The following is a 24035-nucleotide window of genomic DNA, read 5'->3' as shown; positions in this document are numbered from 1 at the left end:
GGTTGCTCTTCTCTGCACTTTTCTAGAATCTCCACATCTTTTTTATAGTGTGACCACCCAAACTGGATGCAGGATTCTAGATGTGAATTTGAATTTAATAACATTTATATGCCGCCCAATCCTGTAGGACTCCGGGCGGCTTACAATACAGAATAAAATCAAAACAGAAATATAAGGAAAAGATAGATTTAAAAACAACACACCATGCACTCAGTTCTAGATGGGGCTGGACCGTATTTTGGGGTCAACAGCCCCAGGCCTGCCGGAACAGCCAGGTTTTAGTGGCTTTTCGGAAGGCAGAGAGTGGGAAGGGTCCGGATCTCTGCGGGGAGATCATTCCACAGGGCCGGAGCAGCTACAGAGAAAGACCTCCCCCGAGTGGTCGTCAACCGGCATTGCCCGGTCGACGGCACCCAGAGGAGGCCCAGCCTGTGAGATCTTATGGGTCGTTGGGAGGTATGTGGCAGGAGGCGGTCCCGCAGATATCCAGGTCCCAAGCCATGTAGAGCTTTAAAAGTCATGACCAGCACCTTGAAGCGCGTCCGGAGACCGATGGGAAGCCAGTGCAGCTCGCGGAGGATAGGTGTAACATGGGTGTATCTAGGTACACCCGATATCGCTCGCGCGGCCGCATGTGGTCTTACTAGGGTTTTATAGAGGGGTATTAGTACCTCCCTTGATCCTGATTGTACCCCTCTTGTACTTTACTTTTCTTTACATCAAATTTCATTTTGTTAGAAGTTCTGTCATCTGGGAGGATGAAGGAAAGAGCTAGGGAGGCATCCTGACTTCTCCCTAAAATACCCTCAAGTTTTCTGTGTTTTTTTTCCCCCATTAATGCATTTGGAAATATTGCCAGAAAATGTTCAGTACACTACATTAAATCGTTCACATGTGTATAATTCCAGACATTTCCCCCATCATGTAATTCCTTTCCATTCTTTGTTCTGCTTTAGGTATTTGTGTCCCTCACGCCACAAGTTGCTCGTCACACAAGATGAAGCACAATTTCCTCCTCCGAAATCTTGTGGCTCCTTCTATTTTGGGTTTTCTGGAGCCATTTTCCATGCAGGAAGCCAGAGAGCGCAGGCCAAAGCACCCTGGATGAGCTCTGGGGCAGACCCACAGGCCCAAGGCAGAGCTGCCCCATTTGCCAGTCCCCAGAGGGGGTTCCCCAATTCTCCTCTTCTTCTCAGCAAAGACCACTCGGGCCAGGACGGGGTTGGACTGTCATCAGGTTTTATTTTTTTCAACACATTAAATAAGCTGAATATATTAACAAGTATTTCCAAGTATTATTAAAAATGCAGCTGCTTTCTCTTCTCCACTGGTGCCAAAAAGAGAAGGGCCAGGACGCCAGGCTGACCCACACCGGACCAGCCCTGCGCAGGACAGGAGAGGAGAGGAGAGGAGGGGATGGGTCAGGAATTTATCTTATCTCCCTGCCCCATCCCTCCCGGCACACCCCAGGGCGCTGTGCCCAATGCGTGCCAGTCCCACCCCCCCAGTTGGCAGAAGGAACTGGGCATTTCCTTGCCAGCCTCACAGGGGTGCCCCTAGCCCTAATTCCTTTCACCCCAGCCCTGCATCTTTCTGCCGTTCTACTTCTGTGCCCCCACCCATGGTTAAGAGGTGGGGAGGCCCTCAGGACTGCAATGGGGCCAAGCACGGGAGGGCAGAAAGCAGCAGCCCCTGATTGCAGAGACCGGGCTGGGGACTGGACGGCTCCCTCCTGCCCCCCCAGTGGGCTCTGCAGCCCTCCCTGCAACATCGTATCAGCTTGCCCCCCGGGGTGCAGTGCCGCTCCTCGGCCCATCCGGCTCCTGGAGGTCTGAAGGGCAGCCAGGATGACCAGTTGGGCCTGAAGTGCTCCTCGGCCTCAGGGCCAGACTCAGGACTGGGCTTCCGGCAACTTGAGGCTGGGCTCTGTCATGCCCGGTGCCAGGCCCTTGCAATGCTGGGGGTGCCTCTCCGGGCACTGCAGGCTTTTGGCCTCGCAGTTCAGGTTCTGGTAGCGGGGGGTGCTGGCGGCCGGCCGGTGGCAGACGGAAGCGAAGCTGAAGCTGAAGGGCCCCAGGCAGCAGGCTGGGCAAGCCAGCACCTCGTCCTGCTCCATCACACAGCTGCTGCTGCCGGAGGGGCTCAGGGGCAGCGTCGTGCCCAGGCGTTCTGTCTGCGCTCCCTCCACCGTAGGAGGCACACTCAGCTCTGAGAAGCCCCCGCCCCAGCCACGCGGCTTGCTGTTATTGTTCAGGAGCAGCCTGTTGGGGGACCACGGCCGGGCCGCCGACACGGCTGTGTTGATGAAGCTGCCGTTGGTCAGGGGGGGTGCTGGGCCAGCAGGTGTCGGTGCCGGGCTGTCCGCGCTGCAGTCCATCTGCTCGCCGGCAGGGGAACCCGGGGGCTCCGGGGGAGTGCGGTCCAGGCCCAAGAGGGGGCTGTAGTGCGGCTGCTCCCGGCGAGGCAGCTCTGGGGAGGCCGGCAGCGAGCGACACCTGCGCACGATGGCCGCGGGCTCAGCAAAGTTGCACTGCATCTCCACGGCGGGCTCCGGCGTGATGGGGGTGCCGGGCGGAAGAGGCGAGGGGGGCGGCAGGTTGAAAGTCAGGGAGATCAAGGACTTGCTGGGCGTGTCGAAGAGCTTGATTCTGCCCCCCTTGAGGTCCTGGCGCTGGGAGAAAGGGTTGATGCGCTGCGGAGTGTCGTGGGCTCGGGGCAAGGTGGGCGACCGAGGGTGGAATACGTCCGACTGGCTGCGGGAGAGGGGCTGCTCTGCGGTCAAGAGCCGCTGGGCCAGCAGGCCGGATGCAGTGTTGGGGAAGGAGAGCTGCTTGGCCGCTTGACCTGGGGGCAGAAGGAAGGGGGGGTGGGGGCGTGTCAGAGGCATCCCAGAGTGACCTCTCCGAGTGCCCTGCGCCCTGCAAAAGCCGCATCCAGACCAGGAAACAGCTCAGCTGCAGCTGCTCCAAAGGGCTGGGAAGGAACTGCCCTGGCACACACGGAAAACCGGGCACGTCCCTCCCCTCCCCCAATGGCTCAGAGGCCCAGCAGAAAAGGCGTCCTCTGCCCCCATCCCAAACCAAGTGTTCAAACGCCTTCCGAGGCTGCCCCTTTCCCTCCTGCCCACCTTCGCCCCTTCCCAGCCCCCAGGACGGCTCCTGTAAACTCCATTGTAAAAAAACAAAACACCCAACTATGCAATCCCTACTTCGGGGGGGGGGGGGCCTCTCCACTTTTTGCCTCTCCACCCCCACCCCCCCCCGGGAGAGGCTACCATTCAGCGCAGCTGATGAGTTGGCCATCCCGTTGTCGTTCAGCAGAGCCAGGCCGCGGTCTCCTGCCGACAGCATCATGGCCTCCAGGCGCTGGACGATCTCCAGGAAGGAGGGCCGGGCCGTGGGCTCCATCTGGGGGCAGGAGAAGGGAGCACATGGGGCGGCTGCTCTCTTTTGGGCCAGGCGGGAAGCTGCAGGCCCAGATTATGGCAGTGGTCACCCTGGACCTTTAGCACCAGCTCACCATTCGGCCTTTTCCGGTGGAGCACAGAGGCCTCCCTTCCTTAGGGAAACACCCCCCCACCCCAAGAGGCCCTTGCCCAGCCCAGCCTGCTCTCTGCAGTTGAGCAGACCCCCCCCCCAACACCCCGCCAGCAGACTTCAGGAGGAGAGGCTGCCTGGATGCTTTGGCCACGGAGGATAACACGGCAATCCAAGTGGGGATGCCCAGGGCTTTGCCGAATGGCCAGCTTTGCAAGGGAGCCGCTGGGCGTGACGGTCCCCTTCTGGGGCTCTTCTCCTACCTGGGTTCCAGCCCCTCCCAACTTCCTTGTGGGGAGGGGGAGCACCAGGACCCACCTTGCAGGAGTGGAAGGCCAGATGGAGAAAAGCCGCCGGACAGTCGGCTCCCACCAGGTTGCAGAAGGCAGCCACATCAAGGCCAAAGTCCTGAGGAGAGGAAGGGTGAAGGAAGGGAGGGGCTGAGAAAGATGCCCCCCCCACACACTAAAAGATGCTCTTGGGGAAGCAGGACTAGGGAGCCTCACCCAATTGCAGTCACATCCCCTCCCCAAATTCAAGAGGAGAGCTCAAGAGGAAAAGCCCTTCCCACTGCAGCCCCCTCTCCCCCAATGCCCAGGGCTCCCAGGGAGACCGCTGGTGGCTCCCCCTGGTTCCCTTATGGGCTGGAGGGGCAGGGAGGGAGCAGAGCCCGGGTTGAATGCTGCCAACAGGCTGGCAGCAACGGGCCACGCTGGAGCTCCCAAATGCCAGGTGCTCCCCCAGAGAGGCTCAGCCTCACCCTGTCTGCCCCCCAGGACCCTGCCCCGAAGACCCGGGCATCTCAATAGGGAAGCCAGGGGGAGCCGGGGTCAAGACGCCTCCGGGATACAGCCTGGCATGCAAGCGAGCAGCTGCGGCAGGAAAAGGCCTCTGGTAGAAGCCCCCACCTGGAGGGGAGAAGCTTGAGGGGGGCTTTAAAAAGAGACCCTCGGACCATTTTAGCATCACGGCCAACATTTGGGTTTCCAGAATCCTCCGCAGCTTTTAGCAGCAGCCGACACAAAGAGGGGCAGGCAAGGGGCCCTTTTAAGGCCTCTGCCAGCCAAGCTCCATGCTGGGAACTGTAACACCCCCCACCCCGCCCCCCCACCATCCCTAGAGGCCTTTGCATAGTCTGACCCACAGTCACAACCCTCTGAGCTTCTCTGCCCGGAGGAAGCCGACAATCCCCTCCCCCCCTCCATCCATCCGCTTGGTGCCTCAGAGCCCCGAGGTGCCCGGAGCCCCCCCCCCTTGCTGGGGCTGCAGAGGGAGGAGAGTGGGGGGCTTACCTCAGTGCGAGGCAGGTAGTCGGGGTCGGCCGGCACCCGCGCGATGGTCTCACAGAGGATGATGCCATAGGCAAAGACGTCCGCCTGCGGGGGACACAGAGGTCTCGGAGGGTCTGGGGGCAGCCCCGGAGCTGAGAGGCCAGGGAGAAGTGGGCCAGGGAGGGGGAAAGCAGGCGCCCTTGTCCTTCCCCACCCCCTGTGGTCTCCTTCTCATGGGGCTCACCTTCTCGTTGTACAGCTCCCCACGCAGGACCTCGGGGGCCATCCAGTAGGGAGAGCCCACCACTGCCAGGGGCTCCTTCTCGGCCCCCTCACTGCAAGGAGAGGAGGAGGAGAGGTGGGGTCAAGGCAGGGTCACACGGGGGGGGGGGTGTCAATAGAAGCAGCAACTTCCTGGCTCACCTGTAAGTGGGGATCTTTTCTGCCAGGCCAAAGTCGCCCACCACGGCCGTGTAGCCATTGTCTTCACACCTGACCAGGCAGTTCTGGGGGAGGGAGGGAGGGACGCATTTGAGAGGCCAATCAGGTGAAAGGCAGCTCCCAGGAAGGGGCACCTCTGACCAGACAAACCCCCTCCCTCGCCAGAAACTAAGGAGAGGGCTGGGGCGGGGGGAACGGAGCAAAGGCTTTCCAGGGTCCCAAGAGACTCTGCTGCCCTTCTCTCGGCCCTAGAAAGGTGGGGGACCCCACGGCAGGAGCCCCTCTTTCAGAGACCCTCCCTCAATCAGTGCAACCCCCGGTGTCCAGCTGCCCCCCCCAAAAATCCTCTGCCCGCTTTGAGGCACAGGTGGGGATAGGGTGCAGTAAAGCCCCCACCTTGGAGGTGAGGTCCCGGTGAAAGATGCCCTTGCTGTGCAGGTAGCAGAGGCCCCGGGCGATGTCCAGGGCCAATTTGAGCCGGACGGGCCAGGGGAGCGGGGTGGGGCTGTCGAGCAGCTGCTCCAGGTTGCCCCCATTGATGTACTGCAGGGAGAGAAGGAAGAGCCAGTTGCGGGGCCCTTTGTCCCCCGGAAGAGCCGGGCCCTCGGTGGACCCTTCATGCCTGGCCCCCCAACACTCACCTCCGTCAGGGCATGCAGCTGACCCTGGTGAACGCAGACCCCCATGAACCTGGCAGAGGAAGAGGAGAGGAGCCATCGGCAGTGAGACCCCTGCCTGGGGCCCATAGCCCCTTCCCCATGGTTTCCCTCTGTCACCGGCACCCCTGGGAAAACAGGAGCAGGACCACCCCCTGCTCTGCCCTGGACACCGGCCGCCGTGCTCACCCCCCACCCCACCCCCAGGGAGGAGCTCTGGGTGGGGATCTCTTGAGCCATCGGGGGGGGGGGACCAGGGGACCCCTGGCAGGAGGAGCCAGGAGAGGGCGTGGAGCCTTTCGGCCCTTCTTCCAGTCGACCCCCAAACACATTTACGCCTGGCCCTCCCCAGGTATGCCGGGCCCTCCACCGCAGCGGGCCCCTTCCTTGCAGACAGGGGGACCCCGAGCCCCGCCATTTCCCCCTCCCTACCGGAGGATGTTGGGGTGGCAGAGCCGGTTCATCAGCTGCACCTCGCGCAACATGTTCCCTCGGTTGCTGGTCAGCTTGTTCATCTTCAGCACCAGGACTTGCCCCGACTGACGGTGCCTCACCTGTGGGGACAGCCGGCCGTCACTCTGGCAGGGGTCTCGGCACCCACCCTGCCCCACAGCTGGCACAGAGGGAAGCCCCGTCTGTGGGGCAGTCAGTGCTCCAAGGCCTTGGGGAGCAGAGCTGCACCAAAGTTCTCCAAGGTCCTCCCCATCAGTCCCTAGGCTGGGAATCATGGGAAGCCAGGAGTGCCGGCTTCCAAATCCACCAGAGCTCCAAATCCAGCCATCAGCCAGAGAGACCCAAAGCGGTGGAGCTGCCTGAGGGCCTGGGGTCAACCCTCCGTGGCACGACAAAACCGCGCTCGACTAAAGCGCGCCCGATTAAACCGCATCGCTGACGTCATCAATAGGGTGACAACAGCGAGCGCAGAGAAAGAAGGGCGCTTTAAATAGTGCTTTGAAAGCAAGCCGATTCAACTTAAGGTAAGGGTTAGGTTTAGGGTTAGGGTTAGGGTTAGGGTTAGGGTTAGGTTAAGGTTTAGGGTTAGGTTTAGGGTTAGGTTTAGGGTTAGGTTTAGGGTTAGGTTAAGGGTTAGGTTTAGGGTTAGGTTTAGGATTAGGATTAGGTTTAGGGGGGTTAGGTTTAGGTTTAGGGGTTAATTTTAGGTTTAGCATTTACAGCGTGCTTCTATCTCCACGCTGTCGCCCTGTGATGACGTCAGCTACGCGGTTTCGTCGAGTGCGCTTTAGTCGAACGCGGTTTTGTGGTGGAACCCAACCCTCTACCCCAGGGCACTTGAGGGGGTGTGGAGCCCTAGAATTCCCCAGCCAGCATGGCCTCAGCCCCCCCCCCCCTCTTCTGGGAGTCCACCTCCCCCTCAAGTGCCTCTGCTCTCAGAGAGAGTCCAGCCAAAGAGTTTCCACACACCCCTAACATCATCATACCCCACCCCAGCTTTGCCGGAGCCCCCTCCCCCAAATTGCCAATGGGCTCACATTCAGAGAGAGACCCCCTTTGAGGAGGGCCCAGTTAGGGAAGTGCGAAGGGTGGAGCAAAAGAGGGGGAGCAGAAGGAAAGGAGGGGGGGTTAGGGACCTGCTGTTAAGCAAGAATCAATATCTCTCTCTCTCTCTCTCTCTCTCTCTCTCTCGCTCACACACACACACACACACACACACACACACACACGCGGCTTCTCCTGACCTTCCTGGTCCCAAAGGCTTCTCCCATTCTAGTGTAATTGCAGGTTCCCTCTGCAATTGCTGAGCAATTGCAATTCATTGATTTATGGCCCCAACCCTCGTCCGTCCGAAGCCTCCCAGGGATGAAGCAGGAAGGAAGGTGGCATCCCTGCCCAGAGGCTGCGAAAGAGGAGGGCAGGGCCGCCAAGGGGCCACAGGAGGCGCCCAAAGCCAGGGCACAGGAAGTGCACCGGCCTGCCACTCTACCCACTTCCCTTCCCTCGCTGACCCTCTGCTTCAGGACAGCCATCCGGGCATCTCAGAACAGCTTCCAGCACCCTCCCTGGGGCTCACGGGGCAGGGAAAAGGGAGGGGGGCAAGCGAGGCAATGCCCAAAAGCCCCTTCACCCAGTGATGCCATCAAGTAGGCACAAGGGCAAGGGGCACACCTGTGCTCCTCCAGGGCCGGGAGTCTCCACCGTGGACCCCCAAAGGAACCTCCAGCCTCCTCCCCCCAGCTCCATTCGCAGCCCCCACCCCACCCAAGAACAAAACCACACAGGCCCCACCGGGGTCTTTGGCCAGAGGGTAAAACCCCCACAGCTGCTGCCAGGTTTCATAAATCATATTTCTTTAGCTGCCTCTCTCAGCAAACGCGACTCTGGGAAGCCCAGCATAAAATCATAAAAGAAACACCCCCCCCCAGACCCACAGTGCCCCCGGAGGATAGATTTTGGGGTCCTTTCCCCACTGGGGAAAGTCAGGCGTCTCCCCAGCACAGCCCAACCAGACAGGACTGGGGGTGGAGGGGGTGGGGGGGCTGGAACTGAGAGGCTGACTCTGCAGCAGCCACAGCAGCAGACCCCCCCCCCCTCTCCAAGGGCCAGGGAGCAGCCTGCAGCCCCTCATGCCCCGGGCAAGGCAGGTCTGTTGAACAGCTGCCTGGACAGGCCCAGTCACCTCACGCCCCCCGCCCCCTGCGCCCCCCCTCCAGTGGAGCCTCCCTCTCAAATTCCTGGGCTCTGCAGCCGAAGCCCATTCCTGTCCTTTTTAGTCCATGCCTCCGTCCTCCCTCCGCTGCGCCTGCTCCCCGCTTCCTGGCCCTGGATGCGACTGCCCCCCCCCTCTACTCCGGGAGGGGCTTGGGTTGTGCAACCAGCAGGAGCCCAAGCGGAGACTCTCTCGGGGAGGGGGGCAGGGAAATGCAGGGGACACACCCTTCCTCTTCCCCCCTTTTCTAAGCAAGCGATGGGAGCTCCAGATCCCCCCCCCTCTCCATCCCCCCCACACCCAGCCTGGCACAGCTCCCTGCCCCCTGCTGCCCCAAGGAGGAGGAGCCGTGCCAGCAAGGGAGGCCCAGGGTCAGAGGGGTAACCTCACCCAGATGTGGACCCCATCCTGTGTCTGTCCTGGAGCTGCCCCTGTGGGGCTGAGATCCGTAGGGGAGAGACAGGCAGGGCCTCTGAAGGAAGGAAGGCGGCTGCTTGCCGTGTCCCCTGCTCCCCCCACCCCACCCCAGGGGAGGCAATGCTGCTGCCAGGAGCGGCTGCTGTATAGCAATAGCAGTCAGACTTATATACCGCTTCATAGGACTTTCAGCCCTCTCTAAGCGGTTTACAGAGAGTCAGCATATCGCCCCCCACAGTCTGGGTCCTCATTTCACCCACCTCGGAAGGATGGAAGGCTGAGTCAACCTTGAGCCGGTGAGATTTGAACAGCCGAACTGCAGAACTGCAGTCAGCTGAAGTAGCCTGCAGTGCTGCACCCTAACCACTGCGCCACCTCGGCTCTTTACAAGAGCCGTATGGACGGCTGCCTTCCCTTCACACCCTCCGGACCAGCCCAGACCCACAGCAGGAGAGCCGCTGCCTGCCAGCAGGTGCCACCCCTCTGAAATGGGCAGCATGACCAGCAGGTGCCACCCCACACCCCCCCAGTGCAGAAGCGGCACCTATGTGGAGGGCAGGCCCAGCCCCCCCCCCCCCCCGACTTCCCCCCTATGGCTTGGAGTCACCTCACCACCTGGTCCCACAGCAAGCCCCCACACCCCGTTTGATAGACAGAAGAGCCAAGGAGGGGCTGCACCCCAGCTCAGCCCCGAAGCACAGCTGGCAAAGAGAACGGCCATTGCACAAGCCAAGGAACCTCACAGCCCGACAATGGAAAGTGAAAGCCCAATATGCACAACACACAATTCTCAATCCACCACGAGTGTGAGAATTGTGTGTTGTGCAAAACGCAGCCAAGTCCTGCCTCAGAGCAAATGAGGGGGGTTCACATGGATTGTCTCCCCACCACCACCACCCCTCAATTCTGGGTGAGAGCCCACCTCCTCTCTCCCCCTGGTTTTCTGCTGGGTTTTCCAGCCTTCTCCTCGCCACCCCACCAGGCCACACCAAGGCCAGCTAACCAGGGAGCTCCGTGGCCGAAGCGCCTCCGTGTCCAGTGAGGGAGCTGCACACAAGGCCTCCATGGGGGCATCCCCAGGAGACTGCAGGCAAGCAGCCCAGTCCCTGCTCTGGGGCGTGGGTCAAGGAGAGCTCCTGTGGGGCTGATTGCAGTGGTGCCAGGGAGCGGCCCAGGGCAGCGCATTCTCAGAAGGCGGCAGGGGCCCCAACCCTCACCCTCACCCTTCTGGGCCCTCTGGGGCAGCTGAGTGGACCCGGATTGGTTGCACTCCCAACCAGAACCCCCCGCGAGGTCACTTTGGGTGCAGGCCCCCAAACGGCGGCTGTTTGAGGTCAAGGCAGCAGCTAAGCTGGGTTACCTGTCCAGGTGAGATAGGCTGCCAGGGGGAGAAACCAAAGGGAACAGGGGCACTTTTGAGGCAAAGAGAGGCAACCGGACCCCCTGGGGCTTCAGGCCTCTCCTGCACACGCTGAGAGCCCGGCCTCCTCCAGCTGCAGGGAGAAGGAAGGAAGTGGGCAGATGCCATGGAGCGGGGCGGGGGGGTGGTGGGCTTGGGCGGAGAGCAGACGGGAAGACGCAGCCCCACCGCAGTGACCCTTTGGTGGCACGCAGGCTGGCAGGACCTGTCAGGTGGCAGCACAGCAGCCAGGCCATCCGCAGGACAGCCACCCTGACCTCTCTGGGGCACCTGGTCTCATCGGGGGCCCCAACAGGACTCTGAGGGGCCCAGTAACTGCACCTGGGAGGAAGAGTGATCAGGAGACATCCCCCCCTCTGAGAAGACGGACACGCCTTGAACTGCAACGGTCAGCGACTCGCCTTCCCGCCGCCCCAGGACGGTTCTCTTCCTGCAGGGTGAGAGCTCCAGAAGGGCTGGCGGAGCGCAGCCTTCGCCTGTTCGTTTGCCACGGCGAAAGAGGGCATAAGATAAAACTCGGTTGGCATTTCACTGAGCAAAAGCGAGCAGCTCTCCAGAAGGCCAGCTTAGCTGCCCCACCCCAACCCACGGCTCCTGCCAGGAGAAGGAGCGAGCGACCCACAGCTCAGGGGAAGGGCTGAGCCCCTGGTCCAGCAGGGGCATGGCTGCAGGCCCCCTCAGCAGAGTGTTATTGTTATTATTATTATTTATTTATTATTATTTATTAAATGTATAGGCCGCCCAATCCCGGAGGACCCCGGAGTGTGCTGGGGCAGAGCCAGTCCCAGAAAGACGATGGGGCTTGGACCTCTGGATACACCAGAGCCTCCCTTCGTAGAGACCCCCCTGGCCTCTTCTTCTCCTCCCCACCCCCACCATCCTGTTCCAAGGCTCCGAACCCCCCCAACTTTTACCATCTGCACAGCAGCCCCCAGCTCAGCTTGGCAGGGGTGAAGCAGGTATGTGGAGAGACGCAAAGGAGCTACACAAAGACGGGGGAGAGGCAGTCAGGTCCGTGACCCGTCAAAAGCGCGAACGTCATAAGCGTGCCGACAACACCGCGGCGCTAAAACCGCGATTTCAAAAGCACGCCGACAATAGCGCGTCGACAACAGCACGTCGACAGAAGCGCGATTTCATTTAAGGTAAGATTTACAGTTAGGTTTAGGGTTAGGTTTAGGGTTAGGTTTAGGGTTAGGTTACAGCGTGCTTCTGTCGGCGCGCTTTTGTCGGCGCGCTTTAGGGCTAATTAGTCGCTCATTTGTCGCACGGTTTTGTCACTGCGCTTTAGACACCGCGGTTTAGTCAGGCGCGCTTTTGTTGTGCGCGCATTTGTGGTGGAACCATTAGGTCAAGAGCCGCCCAGCTCCAAAGCCCCCTTCCGCCTCCGGGCCCTCTGCTGCTCCAGGCGAAGCCCCTTCCTCCTGGACCACAGGCCCATCAAGAGGCACAGCGGCCTCTGGAGGAGAGACTCCGCCCCTCTGTTTGCCCACAGTCTGAGGAGCCCCACCCCCAGGAGGCCCCCTGCCAAGCCCCTCCCACCCCAGTCCCTGCTCAAGCGTCCCAGAGGGCGAAGCCCCAGCCGGGCAGAGGCCCCATGCTCACCCTGTACCCATTGCCCCCCCCCCCAGCATCGAGACCCCGGGGGCCAATTGCTTTGCCCCAGCCTCATCGCTTTCTCTCATGAGGGAGGGAGGGAGGGAGGGAGGGGGAGAGAGAGAGATTGAGAGAGAGATTGAGAGAGAGAGAGAGAAAGATTGAGAGAGAGAGAGAGGGAGAGATTGAGAGATAGATTGAGAGAGATTGAGAGAGAGATTGAGAGAGAGATTGAGAGATTGAGATTGAGAGAGAGAGAGAGATTGAGAGATTGAGATTGAGAGAGAGAGAGAGAGAGAGAGAGATTGAGAGAGAGAGAGAGAGATTGAGAGATTGAGAGAGAGAGCGATTGAGAGAGAGAGAGAGAGAGAGAGATTGAGAGAGAGAGAGAGAGAGATTGAGAGAGAGAGAGAGGGAGAGATTGAGAGATAGATTGAGAGAGATTGAGAGATAGATTGAGAGAGAGAGAAAGAGAGATTGAGAGAGAGAGATTGAGAGAGAGATTGAGAGAGAGATTGAGAGAGAGAGAGATTGAGTGAGAGAGATTGAGAGAGAGATTGAGAGATTGAGAGAGAGAGCGATTGAGAGAGAAAGAGAGAGAGATTGAGAGATTGAGAGATTGAGATTGAGAGAGAGAGATTGAGAGAGAGAGAGAGGGAGAGATTGAGAGATAGATTGAGAGAGAGAGAAAGAGAGATTGAGAGAGAGAGATTGAGAGAGAGATTGAGAGAGAGAGAGAGGGAGAGATTGAGAGATAGATTGAGAGAGAGAGAGAGAGAGATTGAGTGAGAGAGATTGAGAGAGAGATTGAGAGAGAGAGAGAGGGAGAGATTGAGAGATAGATTGAGAGAGATTGAGAGAGAGATTGAGAGAGAGATTGAGAGATTGAGAGAGAGAGAGAGAGATTGAGAGATTGAGATTGAGAGAGAGAGAGAGAGAGAGATTGAGAGAGAGAGAGAGAGAGAGAGATTGAGAGAGAGAGAGAGGGAGAGATTGAGAGATAGATTGAGAGAGATTGAGAGATTGAGAGAGAGAGCGATTGAGAGAGAGAGAGAGAGAGATTGAGAGAGAGAGAGAGAGGGAGAGATTGAGAGATAGATTGAGAGAGAGAGAAAGAGAGATTGAGAGAGAGAGATTGAGAGAGAGATTGAGAGAGAGATTGAGAGAGAGAGAGATTGAGTGAGAGAGAGAGAGATTGAGTGAGAGAGATTGAGAGAGAGATTGAGAGATTGAGAGAGAGAGCGATTGAGAGAGAAAGAGAGAGATTGAGAGATAGATTGAGAGAGAGAGAAAGAGAGATTGAGAGAGAGAGAGATTGAGAGATTGAGAGATTGAGATTGAGAGAGAGAGAGAGATTGAGAGAGAGAGAGAGGGAGAGATTGAGAGATAGATAGAGAGAGGGAGAGATTGAGAGATAGATAGAGAGAGAGAAAGAGAGATTGAGAGAGAGAGATTGAGAGAGAGATTGAGAGAGAGATTGAGAGAGAGAGAGATTGAGTGAGAGATTGAGAGAGAAATTGAGAGATTGAGAGAGAGAGCGATTGAGAGAGAAAGAGAGAGAGATTGAGAGATAGATAGATTGAGAGAGAGAGAAAGAGAGATTGAGAGAGAGAGAGATTGAGAGATTGAGAGATTGAGATTGAGAGAGAGAGAGAGAGAGAGAGAGAGAGATTGAGAGAGAGATTGAGAGAGAGTGAGAGAGGGAGAGAGATTGAGAGATTGAGAGAGAGAGAGATTGAGCGATTGAGAGAGAGAGATTGAGAGAGAGAGATTGAGAGAGAGATTGAGTGAGAGAGATTGAGTGAGAGATTGAGAGATTGAGAGAGAGAGCGATTGAGAGAGAAAGAGAGAGAGAAAGAGAGAGAGATTGAGAGAGAGAGAAAGAGAGATTGAGAGAGAGAGAGATTGAGAGAGAGAGACAGATTGAGAGATTGAGAGATTGAGAGATTGAGAGATAGATTGAGAGAGAGATTGAGAGAGAGAGAGATTGAGAGAGATTGAGAGAGAGAGATTGAGAGAGAGAAAGAGAGATTGAGAGAGAGATTGAGAGATAGATAGATAGAGAGAGAGAGAGAGAGAGAGAGAGAGAGAGAGAGAGAGAGAGAGAGAGAGAGAGAGCGCTCTGGGACAGCCCCCACCTTTTCCTGTTCAGCTTCCACCCTGGCAGTTGGCAGGCACAGCTTCCGATTCACACATTGCCCTAAACTAGAAACTGGAATGCAGGCTGAGCGAGGGGCATCAGCACCAGAGGAAACATGAAGCGGGACCCAACCGAGCTCAGCGCCCGCAGCAATGCAGCCCCTGGGCCTTGACGGGAACTCAAGCTAGCTGCCAAGCCAAGCCGCACGCACTGGGCCCCCTGAGAGCAGCAAAGGGACTCCAAGGCCCATCAGCTCAGCCTACAGTTCAGCAGCGGCCACTTGGAGACCCATGACCCAGCCGGGGAGGGGGGGGCAGCAAGGCATTTCTTAGCAACAGCAGCCACCCGTGCCAGGCCAAGGGGCCAACGGGGCCCTTGCAAGCAAGGAGGCCCAGGGGGGCCCCGGCAAAGCAGCCAAACTGATCTCCCCATCTGGGTGCCTGCCCAGCAGCAGGGGAGGGTCTGCCCAAAGGAGGCTGGCCCTGAGAGGGAGAGGAGTGGGGGGGCCCTCCCCCCCCCCAAAGCAGCAGCTCTGAAGAGCCCCCCAGATCCAGGCTGGGGGAGGCCTCCGAAAGGCTCCTTCCAGAGGGAGATGCCCCCCTCCTTGCTGCTGAACAACCACCCCCTCCCTCCTTGCACTGCTGCCCACTGGCCAGGATAACAGAGCCCCCCCTCTTCCCCCCACTCAACCCAGGAGGGTCACCATCTGCCTACTCAGTGCAGAGCCGGCCAATGCAAAGCCTTTGGGGGATCACAAGGCTAAGAAAAGCAGAAGCCGAAGTGAAGCAGGCAGTTCTGAAGAAAGACTCAACTTGTTTAAACAAATAAGAGATCAAAGCTTAATGCATATAAAGAGGATATATAATGTATTAATACAGATGGATTCGGAAACAGAATTAGTTAAAGATTGTATGATAAAATGGGCTCAAAATATTGAGGAACCAATAATGTTGGATACATGGGAAAGAATCTGGGTAAGAAATGTGAAATTTACACAAGCTCAAAATCTGAGAGAAAATTTTTACAAGATGTTCTATAGATGGCATTTAGATCCTAAAAAGTTGGCTTCTATGTATCCGAATGTACAGCCTAAATGTTGGAGGTGTGGTTCTCTCGATGCTACATACTATCATATATGGTGGACCTGCCAAAAGGTTAAGGCATTTTGGATAAAAATATGGTGGGTCATGCAAAATGTTTTTAAAAGAAGGATAAAGTTTAGTCCTCAGTTATTTTTACTAGGTATATGTACTGACTTTACAGTGGTAGAGACCAATTTGATTCTGCACCTGATAACTGCAGCAAGACTGTTGGTGGCGCAATATTGGAAGAAGGAAGACTTGCCTACAATCCAAGAATGGACATTGAAAGTAACAAACTTAGCTGAAATGGCTAAAATATCGGCATATCTTAAAGATCACTCAAACGAGAGATATAAACGAGACTGGAAAAAATGGATTGACTATATACAAAATAAATACGGGACCAAGAAATTCCAGTTAGCCTATGCTTAAGATCAGAAATGATTTAAACTGTTAAAAGTCAGTTCAGTAAGAAGAAGCTAAGGTCAATCTAGAATGTCATTAATTTCTTTATTTCTTTTTTCTCAATAGATTTTAGACTGTGTTAGTTAAAAATCTATACCGTGTACGGGTTCTGGGAAGTCGGGGGGGGGGAAGGAGGAGGGGGGGTGGGGGGGTGGAGGGAGGGAGGGGCACACACAACAACAAAAAAATTGTACTTCAATGTCTTAATGATTGACAAATGATGACATATTTGGGTTTTTTTTAAAGAAAAATAAAAAAGTTCTGTTTAAAGAAAGACTCAACTTGGATAGAAAACATCCTAAAAGAGCCCCCCCTCCAGCCCCTCCCCAAGGCCTAAGGAAATCAGACAGGGGCCTCGGAGGAGGGCCCCTTTCTGGTCCCAGAGGGGCCCCACTGAATCCACGGAAGCCGGGGCATTCCCACCAGAGGGGCAGCCACACCTGGAGGGAGGGGCCCTGGGCGTGCCCTTCTCTCCAGGGAGCCCAGAGAATCAAGGTGAGCCAACCCCCCCCCCCCGAGAAAAGGACTCAGCCCCCCAACCGTAAGGGCCCCTCTTCTGCCAAGGCCTCCTCTGCCTGGCCTTCCCTCCCCCACAGCTACCCTCCCTCTCACAGCCAGAAACGCTTCCCTCTTGGGCTAGCCTCGGCCCGCTCTCCCACCTCGGCCTGAGTTGGGGGACACCCCCTCCAGGGCAGAGCCGGCTCCCCTCCCGGGAGAGTGGGAAGAGCTGGCCAGCCAAGCGAGGCGGTCCTGAACACCCGTCCCGAAGAGAAGCAGCTGCCTGGAGATCAGACTTTTCCCAGCCCAATTGGCAGAGCCACAGCCTGTCCTTCAGGGGTGGGTTTCAGGCGGTTCGTGGAGGTCGCTGCGAACCGGTTGGTCGGCGAACCCAGAAGTAAGTAACTTCCGGGAACGCTGAAGGATCCGCCCGCCCGCCCGCGTTTCTTACCCGGTTTTGACGAGTTCTGCGCTTCCACGCATGCGCAGAATGCATACAGCGCCTGCACAATCCTCCAGGAGCAGCTGGAGCATCGCACAGGCGCTAGTACGCATGCGTGCACTGCGTGCGTGCATGAGGACGCCGCCGGCCCCGTTCCAACCGAACCGGTTGGAACGGGGCGAGAAACCCACCCCTGCTGTCCTGGGACTACTGCCCCCCCTCCCAGCAGCGGAGTGGGCCCGGACCCCCAGCCTCCCCTTCATTCAGCTCAACCTAATGGAAAGCCCCACCCCCACTCCTCCTGGCAGCACAGCCTCTGCCATCTCCACGGGCCATCCTGTGCCTCTCGCAGCTGGAAAGGGTCTGGCCACTGGAGTCAGCTGTGCTACGCAGGGTAACCCTCCAAAACAGGGGCTTCAGCAGACCCCCCATCCCGGGACACAGCAAGTCCTGTCCAGGGTGCCTGTTTGAAGCGAGGGGCTTTTTGCCACAGGAGGACCCACTTTAGGGCTCCTGGGCTAAAGGGGAGAATGGCTGCTCTTTGTCACTCTTGGTGGCCCCAATCAAGGCTGGGGGAGGCTGAAGGCATCCCCCCCCCCAATATGGGCTGCCCCGGAGGAGCAGGAGAGCAGCCAGGCCTCACAGCCAGGGAGCCTGCCAGGCATCCCAGGGCACCGGGGCTGGCAGAGGCCACAGCTCTGCCCGTTCCCCAGCCATAACAAGGGAGGCCTCCAGAGCTGGACCAAAGTGGCAAAGCCAGGGGAAGCCCGAGGCTGCCCTGGGCAGGAGCCCTCCAATGCCACCTCCAACCGTGGACGCTGCTCTTGACCCGCAGGGCCAACGGGGGCTGCCGGCCAAGGGATCCTTCCGGGCCCACCAGGGACCCCGCCGCCAGCCCCAGGCAGCCCGGGGGAAGCAGCCGGTGGCCGAGAGCGGACCGGTGGGAGCGGGGGTGGGAGGGGATCCCCGGGCGAGGAAAGGAAGCCACGGGACCGCCCTCCTAATGCCAACTGTGGAGCCTTCGTTCCGGTCGCTGCTCCTGACCCGCAGGTGCCCCCGCAGCTCCTTCCAGAGCCCGGCCGCCCCGCAGCCTCCCTCCGGCCCAGGGGGAGCGGGCGGCAGAGCGGCCGCGGGGAGAGGAGCTCCTCCCCTGCCCGTCCCGGCGGCTGCCCCCCTCCGCCCACCCTACCCCGGCCAGAGGGAGGGAGGGGGCGAGGCAGGGCGGGCGGCGGGCGGCGGTCTCACCTTGAAGACCTCGGAGAAGAAGCCGGCGCCTATCTTCTCGCAGTAGAAGTCGTCGAGGCGCGCCAGAGTGGAGACGGCGCTGCGCAGCGCCCGGTAGGACGAAGGCCGCAGCCGCCCGCCCGCCTGCCAGCCCCCCGGGCCCGCCGCCTCCCCCTCGACCTCCTCCAGCCGCAGGGAGAGCCCGGGCCGGCGCGGCGGCTTCTCCCGCTCCATGCCCGCAGCGCCCCAAGGCCATGCGCGGGGGGCGGGCGGGGGGCGGCGGGAGGGCTGCGCTGCGCCCCCGGACGCCGCGGGCTTCGGCCTCCGGAGAGCTCGGCTGCTCTACGGCCCGCCAGCGGCCGCCCGTCGGAGGCGGAGCCGCGGCGGGCGGAGCGACTCTTAACTCCTCGGCTGCCGCGGCTGGAGCGAAGCGCGGCGGCGTCTGACAGCGCTCGGCGTCCCGGGGGCGGCAGGGAGGCGCGGCTACGGCTCAGCCTGCCCGCGCCCGTCCGGCGGCGCCCCATCCTTTGAGCCGTGGCCGAGCGCCGTCCGAGGCTCAAGGAGGCTGCAGCCGGCGGGGAAGCCGCCCCCGGCCTGTCCGGTCGCTTGGGCGCGGCGCCTCGGAGGGAATATAGCAGTAGACTTAGCAGTAGACTTATATACCGCTTCATAGGGCTTTCAGCCCTCTCTAAGCGGTTTACAGAGAGTCAGCATATTGCCCCCAACAATCTGGGTCCTCATTTCACCCACCTCGGAAGGATGGAAGGCTGGGTCAACCCTGAGCCGGTGAGATTTGAACCGCTGACCTGCTGATCTAGCAGTAGCCTGCAGTGCTGCATTTAACCACTGCGCCACCTTGGGAAATCAGGGAGGTGGAGGACCTCTGGTCGGGCGCCCTCCAGATGTTGGGCCTCGGGACCGGAGGCCGTCGCATCTGGAGAGCCGCCCTGATCCGCGGAGGAGCCGGAAAACGGCTTGCCTGAGTAAGGACTAGGCCCCCTCCGGAAAGTCTCCGCGTTTGCCAGGCCTCCCGTCCGTAAGGACCCCGACATCTGCCCGGCTGCTGCCTCGTTAATGGAGGTGGGCAACCTCCCAGATGTTGGAGGCAGAGCAAAGCTTCCGCACAGCTGCCCCGGCGACCCCAGGAGTGGAGCAGGTGTGTGGGTCACCTGTGGAACTCACCTCTCCAGGTGCGCTGATGGGAAATCGTGGTACTTCCGCGGGGGAGGGCCAGATGGAAGTGGGGGCAAGGGGGCTCTTGCCCTCATTTATATCTTTTTATTTTGTACTATTTATTCATTTAACTGCCTGGCTCTGAGGCAGTGAACAACAGTCCAGGCAAAATGAAGATTTCAAAACACCCGGAACAAAGCAGATCAACACACGATCCCCTTGTGGGAACCTCAAAGGCATATAAATGTTATTAAACTTGCAAACTTGTAAACTGGCTCCTCCCTGAGTGATTGAATAGAGCTGAGCCACCCTAAATTGGGATTCCCAGGTACCAATCCCTGCAGGTGGCCTCAGAAAATCCCAGAAAAGCTCACCCGCCAGAGGGAGGGGTCCTGTCCCCCGTGGCACGACATAACCGCGAACGTCAAAAGCGCGCCAACAACACTGCGGCGCTAAAACCGCGATGTGAAAAACGCGCCCCCAACAGTGCGCCGACAGAAGCGCGATTTAACTTAAGGTAAGATTTAGGGTTAGGGTTAGGGTTAGGGTTAGGTTTAGGGTAGGTTTAGCGATAGGTTTAGGGTTAGGTTTAGGGTTATTTTTAGGGTTATGTTACAGCGCGCTTCTGTCGGCGCGCTGTTGTCGGCGCGCTGTTGTCGCGCGGTTTTGACAGTGCGGTTTTGTCACCGCGCTTTAGTCACACGCGCTTTAGTCTACCGCGGTTTTGTGGTCGGACCCCTGTCCCCATCCCCTCTCAAATCCAGCCCTGCCCTCGGATCTCAACCCTGGGCAGTGATGTTCACGCCACAGACGGATGTTATCAGCCCCCTTGGTTTCCACGGGCTCAGACAAATCCCAGGGGAGGTTACATGATCTCAGTCAGCACGGAGGATTATGGGCAGGGGGTGCCTTTCTCCAAAGGCCCCCAGGAGACCAAAGGGAGCCCCCTTTCTGGGGTTTCAGGCAGCAAAGGAGCACCAGAAGCATCCGTCTGTCCATCTTTACTTGGGAGTAGATGAGGCTGCTGGGACAGATTGCTGGTTCACCACCGGGCAAATTAAGTGGAGCCACCAGCTCTGCAGGTAGGAGAGTGGTTCAGCTGCCAGGCATCCCACGTAGCTAGATGTGCCCAGGTGGTGCCCAGGGAGTTCCCCAGCAACCCAGGAGGACAGCTTTGATGAACACCCTCAACCTCTGGAATACAGAGTTAGGCAGGGCACCAGGCAGGGTTTGCCCTGAGTGACCCATCCTCGCCTGCCACTCCCAGGCTGCCCTCTGCTCTTCTGAGCAACTCCAGGACGTGAAGTGGGTAATGAAGCCCACTGGCAGAAGAGGAATAGCAATAGCAATAGCAGTTAGACTTATATACCGCTTCATAGGGCTTCCAGCCCTCTCTAAGCGGTTTACAGAGCCAGCATATCGCCCCCAACAACAATCCGGGTCCTCATTTTACCCACCTCGGAAGGATGGAAGGCGGAGTCAACCCTGAGCCTGGTGAGGTTTGAACAGCCGAACTGCAGAACTAGCAGTCAGCTGAAGTAGCCTGCAGTGCTGCATTTAACCACTGCGCCACCTCGGCGTCACCCGCTCAAACCGGCCCAATAAAGCCTGCACTTCCGCTCTGCCCTGTGGAACCAACCATGGAGAGATGGGTCTATTTGCCCATTGCCACGGCTGAAGGTCAACCAGATGTCCATCCTTGGAAGGGCTGGAGCACAATTACAGCCCTCCGAATGATGAGGTCCCCAAGGAAACAGCTGGAGCCCACCAGGACAGAATCCAGAGACTGGCAGAGGGGTCCCCAGGAGGAGGCAGGAGAGTTTCAGCCTAGGGACCCTGGAATCCCAACTCCAGTTGCAACGTTACCTGGTCGCTGACCTCCTTGCCATCTCGTTGCTAGATCATTAGGAGCCCCTCCACAGGGGCTGTCCTTGGAAAGCACCCCCGAAATTTCGGCTGGAGCAAGAAGATGGGGGCCATATGCTTATGAACCCTTCCCAGGGCTGCCCTGATTGCCAGTGTCTCCCTCAGTGTGATCCAAGGTGCTGGTTGAGGCCCTGGATCAGTGTTTCTCAACCTTGGCAACTTGAAGATGTCTGGACTTCAACGCCCAGCATTCTCTGGCTGGGGAATTCTGGGACTTGAAGTCCAGACATCTTCAAGTTGCCAAGGTTGAGAAACACTGCCCTGGATGCTTAGAAAGGCTGCCTTGGCCTGGGAGACTCTGCCCCCCCCCCCCACTAAGCAAAGTGATTCCCCCCCCCCCTGCTCCAATCCTGAGGAGCAACTGGAGGGCCGTAAAGGACTATGGAGAGGAGTAGAAGGTCTGCTCTGGCAGCTTCAGGCCCCCTCCCTTGCGCCACTTTCCTCTCTGGGATACTCCCCATCTTCCCACCTGCTGCTCCAGTGGGAGAGGAAGAGGGTCCTTTCCCCACTTTGGCTATCTTCTGAATTCGATTCAGTGGAAGTGGCGGCCCATCCCCCTTTGCCTCATTGCAGTGTGACCTCAGTGCCGCTCCTGGGCAAGTGGGCAGCTGTGGAAACCAAAGGGGTCAATGAAGCAGCCATGAGGTTTCTATAGTGCAGTGTTTCTCAACCTTGGCAACTTGAAGATGTCTGGACTTCAACTCCCAGAATTCCCCAGCCAGCATTCTCTGGCTGGGGAATTCTGGGAGTTGAAGTCTAGACATCTTCAAATTGCCAAGGTTGAGAAACACTGCTATAGTGGATCTCTCCATAATTAGCCTGCAATCGGTGGGTCCCTCCTGCCCTCTTCTTGAACCCTTTCTCCTGTCTCCTCTCCCAGTGCAACCTCCTCATCCTTCATGTGCCCACCTTCCCAGCTGACCCCGTTTTCACTGTTCAACTTTGCTTCCCTGCCGTCCCCGTTCCCCGCCCCCTTTCAGAGGCCCGCCCTCCTCCCCCTCCTCCCCGTTGTTTCTGATAATTTAGTATTTTTAAAAAATAATCCATGGTTAAAATATCTGCATATCTTAAGGACCACTCAAACGAGAGATATAAACGAGACTGGGAAAAATGGATCGATTAATATACAAAATAAATATGGGACTAAGAAATCCCAGATAGCTTATGATTAAGATCAGGAAATGATATAAATTGTTTAAAGTTAGCCTAGCAAGGAGGAGCTAAGTTCAATGTAAAGATGTTATCAATTTTCTATTCTTTTTTCCAATATATTTTAGACTGTTTTTGTTAAAGATTTATACCGTGTATGAGTTCTGGGAAGTCGGGGGAGGGAAGGCTGGGGGGGGGTTGGGGGGAGGGTGGGAGGGAGGGATGTATATTAGGCTTGACGAGGGGTGTTAGATTTTAAAGTAATGTGATGACACATGTATACTGTTTTCTCTTATTTTTTTCTTTAAAACTAAGATATGTTAAGTATATTGATATGGAAGCATAAATACCATCAACATAGAATGGAGTTTGCTCAGAAGCTGAAATACACCAATGAGAGGAAGAGTGGGAAACAGAGGAGAGAAGAAAGAGAGGAAGAGAGGGATAGGAGAGTGGGTAAAGGGGGAAGATGAAGAGGATAAGGAGGAGTGGAATGAAGAGAGAGGAGAAGGAGAAAGGAAGGGGGAGTAGAGCAGAAAAAGATGATGGAGGGAAGGAAGGAGGTAGGAGAGAGGCAGAAGAAAGAGGTGTATGGAGAGCAGAAGAGCCAATAATGGGTTTTTATCTTTCTGGGCGTTGATGACAAGAGGAACTTGTGTAATTACTACTTAATACAATAGGATATTGGCTATGGAATAGTATACATGTGATTATATGTTATGAAAATGGAAAATAAAAAAGTATATTTAAAAAAAATAATAATCCAGATTCTCAGCTGTCAAGACAGAATCCTCTGCATGCAGGTTAAATTGCTAAACAAAACAAAACGAAATGCTAAAGGATCCATGAGCCCCCCCCCCAAAAAAAACAATATTCTTTAACGCCAACTCAAGCATTTAGTTTTATTGGTTAATTCACACTTTCCGTAGTTTGCCTTCTATGTCTCTGTCACCACCTGATCAATCGTAAATATTGACCATGGCTATTGCCAATCAAGGCCCGGTTATTAGTAGTAAGATTACAAACAGAATAACATTCCAGGGTTGGAAGGGACCTTGGGGGGGTCTTCCAGTCAAGCAGGAGACCCTCCGCCACTTCAGACAAATAGCTATCCAGGCTCTTCTTAAAAGCCTCCAGTGATGAAGCACCCAAAACTTTTGAAGGCAACTTCTGTTCCACGGGTTAATTGTCCTTCCTGCCAGGAAATTCCTCCTTAGTTCCAGGTTGAATCTCTCTCCTTGATTAGCAGTGGTGGGATTCAGCCGGTTCGCATCTATTCGGGAGAACCGGTTGGTAACTTCCTAAGCAGTTTGGAGAACCGGTTGTTGGAAGAAATCTCATTTTGTTTTTTCCCCACATTACAGGGCTAATCCTGTAAGGAAGGCAGGAAGGAAACATTCTGGTGGTGTTTCCAGCCTGATCTTTATTGCCCTGATTACAGAAACTGCCTCTCCGGTTAACCCTTATAGCAATAGCAATAGCAGTTAGACTTATATACCGCTTCATAGGGCTTTCAGCCCTCTCTAAGCGGTTTACAGAGTCAGCCTATTGCCCCCAACAACAATCCGGGTCCTCATTTTACCCACCTCGGAAGGATTTATTTATTTATTTATTTATTTATTTAATTGGTTTGTATGCCGCCCACTCTCGAGAGCCGGTGAGATTTGAACAGCCGAACTGCAGTCAGCTGAAGTAGCCTGCAGTGCTGCATTTAACCACTGCGCCACCTCGGCTCTATGTAACCCTTATTACATTGTCACAGCTAAGGCGAAGCGCCCATCGGCTTCCCTGTAGTCCTTGCTTATCAGAAGGTCATAAAAGGAGATCACGTAACCCCGAGACACAGCCACCGTCATAAATCCGAGTCATTGGCCAAGCCAAAGAATTTTGATCACGTGACCATGGGGATGCTGCAACGGCCGTAGGTGTGGAAA

At 57.0% G+C, this 24035-nt stretch overlaps 1 protein-coding gene across 2 annotated transcripts; it reads right to left on the bottom strand.

Moving 5' to 3' along the window:
• Positions 1 to 1222: 1222 nt before the first annotated feature.
• On the bottom strand, positions 1223 to 18223 carry TESK1 (testis associated actin remodelling kinase 1). 2 transcript variants are annotated; one of them, XM_032213391.1, is made up of 10 exons: positions 17875 to 18222; positions 6337 to 6458; positions 5890 to 5938; positions 5645 to 5791; positions 5231 to 5313; positions 5052 to 5142; positions 4829 to 4912; positions 3855 to 3944; positions 3275 to 3407; positions 1223 to 2844 (listed from the first exon to the last, which is right to left on the bottom strand). In XM_032213391.1, exons 1-10 carry the CDS (start codon positions 18085 to 18087, stop codon positions 1892 to 1894), a joined length of 1965 nt encoding a protein of 654 aa, XP_032069282.1. In that variant the 5' UTR covers positions 18088 to 18222; the 3' UTR covers positions 1223 to 1891. The 2 variants fall into 2 exon arrangements, with proteins under 2 accessions (XP_032069282.1, XP_032069283.1); XM_032213392.1 differs by lacking the exon at positions 5645 to 5791 and having other exon boundaries at positions 17875 to 18223.
• Between the last annotated feature and the right edge of the window lie 5812 nt (positions 18224 to 24035).

This window comes from Thamnophis elegans, chromosome 3, assembly GCF_009769535.1.
Source record: "Thamnophis elegans isolate rThaEle1 chromosome 3, rThaEle1.pri, whole genome shotgun sequence".
Classification (NCBI taxonomy): Eukaryota; Metazoa; Chordata; class Lepidosauria; order Squamata; family Colubridae; genus Thamnophis; species Thamnophis elegans.
This window is presented reverse-complemented; position numbering and strand designations above follow the sequence as displayed.

Excerpts from the sequence above, each read along its gene's own strand:
- TESK1 (XM_032213391.1), bottom strand. The coding sequence starts at position 18,087 with ATGGAGCGGGAGAAGCCGCCGCGCCGGCCCGGGCTCTCCCTGCGGCTG. Across the intron at positions 5,939-6,336 it reads TGCCACCCCAACATCCTCCG|GTTCATGGGGGTCTGCGTTC; the intron begins GTAGGGAGGGGG and ends TTCCTCTGCCAG. Across the intron at positions 3,945-4,828 it reads ACTACCTGCCTCGCACTGAG|GACTTTGGCCTTGATGTGGC; the intron begins GTAAGCCCCCCA and ends TCCTCTCCTCAG.